Below are 9019 nucleotides of genomic sequence, written 5' to 3' on the forward strand. Positions count from 1 at the left end.
TGATACATGTATTTTATAAGCCATTTTCGACCTTAAAGTGGTGAGGAAAGAGATTCTCCTCATGGTCAATCCTTGCAGTTTTTTCAGGTTCTTTTACTCTATGGGGCTTTTAGAGCTATTGTAGGAAGAAAAGCAGTGGAAAAAGATATGATCTGTTGTTGAACTGTTTCAAGAATTGGTTTGTTCGCTCAGCAGCCTGGTTAATGAGCTGCTGCAAAAGAGCAGAACATCGTTTACACAACAGTTCCTCTAATGATAAACACCTCTGTCAGATGCTTCTCTTGGTACAAACAAAACTTTCAGAGAGATGGTTAGATTGTTAGCTTGAGAAAAAAGGAGGGGGCAGTGTGATCATGGAAGTAGGCAATTCCATCCACTGCCAGTCTGGGCAAGCTTTCTTCATCTTACAACACATCTACTAGAGAGCAAAGTCTGCTGCTTTTACTGAATCACAACTCCCATCCAAACAACATGGTGGGAACTGGAGACATAAATCCTATTTACATTCATTAAGACTGCAATTAGAATAATACAATTGAAACAGAAAAGGTGAACAGAATGTATAACGTTCATTCTTCCTTTTTTTTTTTTTTTTTTAAATGTATTGTTAGGTAAGTAATCTAAAATATAGGTCTAGCTTTACTGTGTTGCAGGTGAAACACAGGAGATGGCAGCAAAGATATCGGACAGGCTCTTAAATGAGTTGCTGAGCACATCACCTTCATCAAAACACAACCATTTTCTATGGGAGTGAGCGTGTGGCTTGCTGGTAGCAATCACAGCAATGTGTAGAAGCACAAAGTCTGAGGAACAGATCTAAGTGAGAGTACCCAACAAATAAGCTGCTTCACGCATCTCATGCATTGATTGCAAACATTAATATTTTAGTAAGTTATAAATGACTTCTCTGCCACATCCTCTCAAGAGGGCAAAAGCAAAAAGAAATCATGTATAAAGAAGAATTTATAACTTCCTTGCAGCACTTTTTTCTGTAAAAATGAAAGCATTTGTTCTTAATAAGAAGGAGAAAGAATAGGATCTATAATTTTGAAACTGGAGCTAACTCCATTTAGATGATGACTGGAGGTTGATTACACTTTGGGAAGTTGAAGGATTTGTCACAATCGAAGAGCAATCAAACTTTAACCCTGTTTCCTTCCTTTTACTAAGTGCATTATAACTCACAGATGTAGAAATTAGGTTATGCAGCTAAGCTTGTTTCATAGAATTAAGACTTGTATCATTTAATCTCTGTATTATGTACCTCTAGTGCAATATTTATACCCAGTGGAAACAAAATCTCTGGTGTTATAAAAAATGCTAATTCTATTTTTAAGAGTAATAAAGTGGACGGTGAAGAAGCATGGCCTCTGGGATGCAGGACAAACTGAACAATCTGGTCCTTAAAGTGTGAAAGAGTAGGTCTCTAAAAAAAAATCCCAATCCACAGGGTTTTGTAGAAATACATATTTTCAAAATGTGGCTGCACTCAAGTATTAGATTTTCTTGCCAAAAGAGTATTAAATAATTCCTTTCCCAAAGAACTTACCCTATTTCTCTGCTATCCCATTGAAGACTTAAGACAAATCTATGTTCTCTCATATGGTCCCACACCTGACCTTTTGATTTCATACCAGACAAACTTAAATTATGAAAACCAGATCTTATGATGTAGCCGTGGGTTGTTAGGGTAGTATGGTTAGGTTGAGGATGATCTTGAAGGTCTTTTCCAACCTGAGCAATTCTATGACTCTTCGATATATATATTTACAGATAAATAACACGCTACTTTCTGCAAATCATCCTGGTATTGTTATTTTAGATAGATCACTTCCTGTGCTTAAGGAACTACAAGTAATTCCTTTTCCTAAGGGATCACCATCTTAAAATAATAAAAAGCTGTTATTTGCACTTGTGTACACTATTGCAAAAATTCCAGTTTTGAGTATGCATTAGATTTTTTTCTTGTGTTTTTAGCCTCATTAGGTTTTGCTCATGTGTTTATGAGAAGTTTTACAATGGCTAAATTCCCAATGAGGGAAGTACAAGCTGGATAGTGAATAACATCTAATAGATTCTCTTGTGTCTTTTGTTAGAAAAAGAGAAAATGAGGGGAAAAGAAAAAGAAAATCTTGAGGCCACGATGAAGAGTAGGGTTTCAAATGAATTTGTTTCAAAGGTTTTCCTTGTGTTGTTTTGCTTTTCTCTCTTCCCTGGAAGCTCCTGGTAACCTTTTTTGACACTTAAAGGACAAATACTTTAACACAGAATTGTACCTTGTCTGTTTTTCATTTCAAATTCTTCTTATGCATATCATTTTAAACCACTTAGTTGGTAGTGTTAAAACCCTACAATTTATAAAATGTTTCTTTGTTCTCTTCTGAAGTTTCTTGTTCGGTGTCCTTGTAGATTTTCTCTGATAAATAAAAGTGATAGTGCTTTTATTTACTGCTTTAATTTCCTGCAGTAAACAAACAAGGCATGCTCATTAATCATTCAGTAGCAAAGGACACTGAGTATTGGACCAAAACTTATCCATGTTTCTAAGCAACCACAGAATTTACCTTCATTATTCTCTGCCAATTTCAATTGCACAGCTTTGATATCATTGTGTACTCCCATTGTTTTTCCAAGGAAGTAATGAGAAAGAAAAAATAAATAACTGTTATAACAATTTCAATGGTAAGTCATGATAAAATTCTTAACATTATTTCAGTAATACTGCTTCTTAAATGAGCACTATGCAAGTCATAAGATCTTACATCAGTTTAGTTTAACCATCCACTGAATGCATTGTGTACTAAAATAGGAGGGGGGGTATGAAAAGATGCAGAAGTGTTTTATGAATATAAATGTGCTTTATACACATAAAATCATGGAATCAGTAAGACCTCTAAGAAAAGAGGTTGGAAAAGACCTCTAAGGGAATCTAGTCTGATCATCCACCTACCTCCAGTACTGCCCACTAACCATGTCACTCAGTGCCAGGTCTACATGGTTCTGGAACACCTCCAAGGATGGTGACTCTTCCATTAAAATGTAGAGCTGACTTGCCTACTCACATCGTTTCCACAACAGAATGGCATTGCAATAGTTTATCTGGTTAATAATCTGATTAATATCCAAGGTGAAAAATTGGAAAAGTTGTATTATTACAAGATAAGAAAAGAAATATAAGAAATGAAAATATCCATTCAGAGCAGGAAAAAAAGCCACATCAGAAAAGTGTGTAATGCATGTGTTAGAGAACTAAAATCTTGTGACCTGATGAATTTCAGTTTGAAGTACAGGTAGTAATAATTGGTTAGATGAACAACTAGGATATAGAGCTTTTACCACTAATGGGCCTGCTGCATATGCAGTAAATTAACAAGCAGATTATTGACAGGGTGTGGATTAATAACAATTCAGATGTCAAAATAATTGCAACATTAAGATTTGCATTGTCTGAGAAAACACTGTGTTGTTTGTTTTTTTCCTGCTTTAAATATATGTTAAGTTTTTTCAATTAAATATGAAAGTTTTAGATAATTTTAGCTGAATTTGTCTTTTAAAGATTTAATTAATGCAAAATGTTTGGAAATAGGAAATTATCTGAATTTATCAGAGTTTATCCCTTTAGCATAGGTGGACATATTTTCTTGGTTTCCTGTCCACTTGTGATAAGTAGTGTGATTCTTTGAGTAACAAAAGCAACTGCGTAGCTACAATGGAATACCCTTGTAGTTACATGGTTCATCAGTTTGCAGATGAAATTGCATAGCTTAATAGCCCAGGGAAATGCTGAATTTTAACTGGCTTTTTGAAATTTCTTTTTAAATGAAGATGCACACTTGGCTGATCCACCTTTATAATTTATACATCCAGCTGCGAACCTCTCCTGCTCTGCTGTATAATTCACTAGCAGAACTGAATACCATAACTCCAGAAATTTTGCATACTTCACTGATCAAGCTGCAGATTTTATAACCAGAATTTTATATAAATATACTTAGCTAATAAAACTGCAAACTAAACTAATCAGAATGGAACAATATTTCGAGGCACGTGCCCCACCTCAATTATCATGCTGTGTTAAATTTCTCTCCGCACTCTTGCAGATGGCTTTTTCCTGTTGCATACACAAAATGTGTTGCTTGAGGCAACATTAAGAATGCATCTGTAGTCATTGCTATTCAGAATTCTCACTGCTGTGTGTTAGAGCTTTTAAAATTAAGTGCTCAGACCATAGATACTTCCTGATGTCTTAACGATAAAAATACAGCATGTGTAATATAATGAGGAAATTTTTTCTCTTAAAAAATAAGCTCATAAATAATTTGGCAGGCATCCTTGGCAAATCAGTGGTGGCAACTTAATGACAAGGCAAAGTATCCTTCCACATGTAAAACATGAAGATTGCTGTGCACAAGTAATTTATTCATGGGTGAAATTCTGGTGTATGCTTCTAATGGTGACATATTAAATGATTGTTTTTATTAAAATAGGATAATACAAGGGAAGGGAGAGAACAGCTCTCAGTAAGCTTCAAAGGAATGCTTTGAGGCCTTTCAGTACCCAGAAGGGAGCTACAAGGAAAAAGTGGATGGACTTGTATAACAGGGTCTCTGACAGGACAAGGAGAAACAGTTTCACATTAGAAAAGGAGTTATGTGGGTTGATTTAAGGAAGAAGTTTTTTATAATAAGGGTGGTGAGGCACTGGCATGAGTTGCCCAGAGACATGTTGCCTTGTCCTGGGAGACTTTCAGGGTCAGGGCAAAGTGGGTCTTTGGGCACCTTATGGAGCTGTAGGTATCCCTGTTCATTGCAGGGTAGTTGGGGTAGGTGGCCTTTAGAAGGGGGTCTCTTATAACTCTAAAGATTCCATGATCTTTCTGCCTCACTTTGTTGCCATTTGATTTTAGAGATTAGTCACAGTTTATTTAATAACTGTATGTTTGCATGAATAGTGACTGTGTTTATAAACGATGAAAGATTTTCCTTTCTGAATCTAGAAAGAAAGAGTTGCTTCTGTGGGCGCATGCTAATGAAACTAGAATTAGATGTCCTTGATTTGAGAAGCCTTCAGGTAAATAAATATAACAGAATTCTTCCTCATCTCTGATGAGCCTCTAAGTGTTATGGTCATGCTTAAAGATTTAATAATGTAACTGGGTGAGGAAAACAAGAGAACAGTCTGAAAGCTCCTTCTAGCTGAGCTGGTGTGCTGAAATGTTGATGCTGAGAGTAGCACAATCCCAGTATCTTCCAGGAGAACATCCTCAAACCTGAGACAGAAAACCACACTGATGACAGTTCAACTCTTGTATAAAAGCAATTATCCTTGCTTTGAGCGAGTTTCCACCACATCAAATTGTTCTCACTTTCTGTAATTAGCTACCTCTTGTAGGAGCAAATGGGATAGAAAGAGACATGCAGATAGCACTGCAAAGAAAAAAATCATCCTGCTACTTGGCAGAGAGAGACCTAGTAAAATATATGTGGGCATTTGTGAGTATGTTTGTTGATATTTATATAACTTATAACTGCAAAAGGTATTCTAGGTCTTACATTTGTAGAGTTCATTTGAGATGGCCTTCATCTGCATTACAGAATGTGCCTGTAGGGGTTTACTTGATTGTGTATGCATATACACAGGCAAATATATATGCCTGTGCATGGGTAAACACATGTACACACACATGAGTGTGTGTGTCAATATGTGTGAAGATGTATACGCATTAGACTTAAGCTGGGCTGGTTCTAGCCTGGCTTATGCTTAGGGTGGGAGATGCTGTTATACTCGTCCACCTCAACTTTAGAAACCAGCCTGACTTAAGACTGAGAACTCAGTGACCAATTGCAATCCTGGCTGTGGTGTTTCTGTTGATTGATGGCATATTGAAGGTCATTGCTGGCATTCCATCTGTAATTTATTTGTTAATAATATACGTTTTACAGTGATGAGATCAGCAATGAATTCTTTCTGCTTTAACATCGTAAAGACATAGGATTTGCTCTGTTGAGAAGAATGTGCCACATGGTGTGTTGCTAAAAAGGAAAATACTTATGAGTGGGAAAATTTGGAATGCTACAAACGTGAAACTTCACTTTTGTTTTCCTACCAACATGGCCTTTGTTACATGGCCCACAGAAAGAGTATTTGTAAATGATATTGTATATCATTCCTAAATTTGTACCAAGGAAGCTCCGTATTAATGTGCAGAAGAACTTCTTTATGGTAAGGGTGAAGGACCACTGGAACAGACTGCCCAGAGAGGCTGTGAAGTCTCCTTCTATGGGGATATTCAAGACCCACCTGGAAAAAAAAAAAACATAATGAATTTTTCTCCCCCTTGTTAATTTCTGACTTTTTAATCAACTTCAACCTAATGTCATTTGTACTGGAAGGATAGTAATGTGATTTTGTGACTTTTAATTTCCATGATGGTGTTGATTTTCAATGCTCTCTGCTGAGTGAGGTGATTTTTAATCTACTTTGATTTAAAATACTGTGGGATGAGTTCATACTTAATATTTTTTTTTTCTGAGCAAAAATCTCCAAGAAAAAAGCCTCAAAACATACTATTTAGACATTTTTTTTCTCTTCGTTTGCTTCTTTCTTGTATTCAATCTAGAGAGAATTCTATTCTAGGAAAGTATTATTAGTCATATTTTTTGAAAAACAGATGCCTAAAAGAAGTTGCAGAAATGCCAGTGAATTTTGTGGTGATTATTACTAGTTTCTTGTTGTATGCATACATTTATACACTAATTGTATGCCTTTTTTCACTGATTAAGAATTATAATGCAAGGTCTCTTTCGTTTGCAGTCCACTTTGTAATTCTTCCAGCATTTTATTTATACTGTTTGGCTCTGTTTTCTCTCATATTAAAAAGAGTATTTGCGAGGAAAATGACATTCTTGCTGTAATAAAAATGACAGTGATTAATCTAATGAGCCTTCCCATAGCTTGAGCGTTTTCTGACTTCTCCATTCAATAAGCCCAATGTTTATTATACACAAGAGATCTAACAAATCAGACAAGAAAACAGGGATAAAGGAGTCTTCAAATTTAATGTTAGCTTTCAGCTGTTCATTACTATTTCCTCACTCACAACAGAAGATCATAATTGCTACCTTCTTCCACAGGTCAACTGTAGGAATAAACTTGACTACTATTACTGAGAGGAATATAAGTATTAAATTACTAAACTTTTATAGTCACATCAGAATACACAGGGAAATGTTATCAGTGACTGAGAATTAAAAAAAAAAAAGTTTTGTTTTTTTTTTAATGAATATTTTAGGAAAAAATTCTTAGAACTTACCTATGATATCTCTGTTGACAGGTTAGCAAGACATGTTTGGGGAATCGCAATAATTCAGCATCTCATTTGAAGACAGCAGAGACAGAGACAAACTTTCAGGTATTCAGTTCCCAGAAACATTGTCATTTTTATTAAAAGCTCTTGTAAAGCATGCAGTTACTTGAAGTATGTTGCCATCTTTTTATTCTAATGCTTTGGAGAAAGAGCTGCTTACTCAGTTCACGAACTTGTACTCTAACAGATTTCAGTTCGTCTGCTCAAAATGACTCCTGGCTATTAACACTGTTCAAAACTTTCATATTTGAACTGGAGCAGCCTAGTCGTCAAATGACTTAATAATGCCACATTAACAATTTTAGGAAGGGGAGGGAGGGAGAGATGATCAAAATATGCCAAGGTGCACTCAACTATCTTACCGATGGACTCCTTTGAGTTGTACACCTGTGCTTTTCTTCCGATAGACCAGTCAAGCAAAATAAATAAATAAAGATTCAGACTTGCATTATTTTTCCATTGTCAAAGGATAGTTGCACTGATACTGTTTTCACCTTCACCAGATGTTGCACAACCCTCCATGGACTAAACCTGAAGAGAAAAAGTCACCTGAAGGAAATGAGAAAAAGTCTGAAGATTCTGTTAGCACAAAAGAAAAGAAACTCTAATTGCTACTAATATACGTTTAAAAATATTCATCACTTGCTACCATCTTCATATTCTTTTGAGTCGAGGGGCATGAATAGTACCAATTTTCTAAAGCATGCATTTCCACTATTTTATGAATGTTTGTAAACTAGTCTAGAATAGAACAATTAGTACCTTTCAGCAATAATCCAAAATGGATGTTTGGAAAAATGCTCTGTAATCCAGTCCAGTTTTTGAACTGCTATTCTACCTGACTAGTAATTGCATACTGTAAATTAGTTCATTTGTTAAAAAAAAAAAAAAAAAAAGCCATTCTCAAGTATTTTCTCAGATCTATTTCATGGACCTTTATGGCAGATTAGGTTTTAAATCAAGAATTAAAGGGAGTGAATGTTAAAAAAAAAAAATCTGTGTAAACCTAATTGAAGTGCAATGTAACTCATAAGAACAAATGTAATAATGGGACAGTAAGGCTCTATGTATGCTTAACTTTGAGTAATGCCATTTAAATTCTGCTTACTTAATAAAATACATTTGGTTGCTATTTTTTCTAACTGTTGTCACAACTAGTTCTATTTTGACTGCTTAACTGTTGGCAAAAATGCAGAGTTCAAGGACAGGAAGAGTTTCTGTTTTTAGAATGCAAGCAAAAATTTTTGCAGGTGGAACTAAGTTAAATTTTTTAATTTGAGTACCCATCATGACATTTCAGTTCCATCCTTTGTAGTTGCCCTCACCTCACCAGTAGATTTTAAATGGTTGAAAAGATGTTTTGGCCACAGCAGGTGGTGTGTTGGGCACTAGAGCAGAGAAGAGTGTTTTGGGTTGGGTGTGTTCTGTGACTCTTAGGGTTCTTCTGCTTTCTCATGCTTTGCATACTCTATGGCAGAGAGTTTCAAAGTGGAAAGGAAAGGGGATGAAGAAAGAGAGAGTATGTCTTGGAGTATGTGCTGTTGTCAGTGGAATCCATTTGCCTCATATGATTGAGACGGAAATCTTTGATGAACTACATCCTTAGGAACAGTTCATTGCCTTATAAAATGCTTTTATGCTCCCCTTTTGCAT

At 35.5% G+C, this 9019-nt stretch overlaps 1 protein-coding gene across 1 annotated transcript in view; it reads left to right on the forward strand.

Moving 5' to 3' along the window:
* The window catches only part of LUZP2 (leucine zipper protein 2), a 135196-nt gene extending 126658 nt beyond the window's left edge, over positions 1-8538 (forward strand). The window contains exons 11-12 of the mRNA XM_065755764.1: positions 7334-7411; positions 7870-8538. Coding sequence (XP_065611836.1) covers positions 7334-7411; positions 7870-7974 — 183 coding nt within the window. The 3' untranslated portion in view covers positions 7975-8538. The remainder of the gene's footprint in view (positions 1-7333; positions 7412-7869) is intronic.
* The last annotated feature ends 481 nt before the right edge of the window (positions 8539-9019 follow it).

This window comes from Cyrtonyx montezumae, unplaced genomic scaffold (genome assembly GCF_038088225.1).
Source record: "Cyrtonyx montezumae isolate F1298 unplaced genomic scaffold, pur_monq_1.0 scaffold_10, whole genome shotgun sequence".
Lineage (NCBI taxonomy): Eukaryota > Metazoa > Chordata > Aves > Galliformes > Odontophoridae > Cyrtonyx > Cyrtonyx montezumae.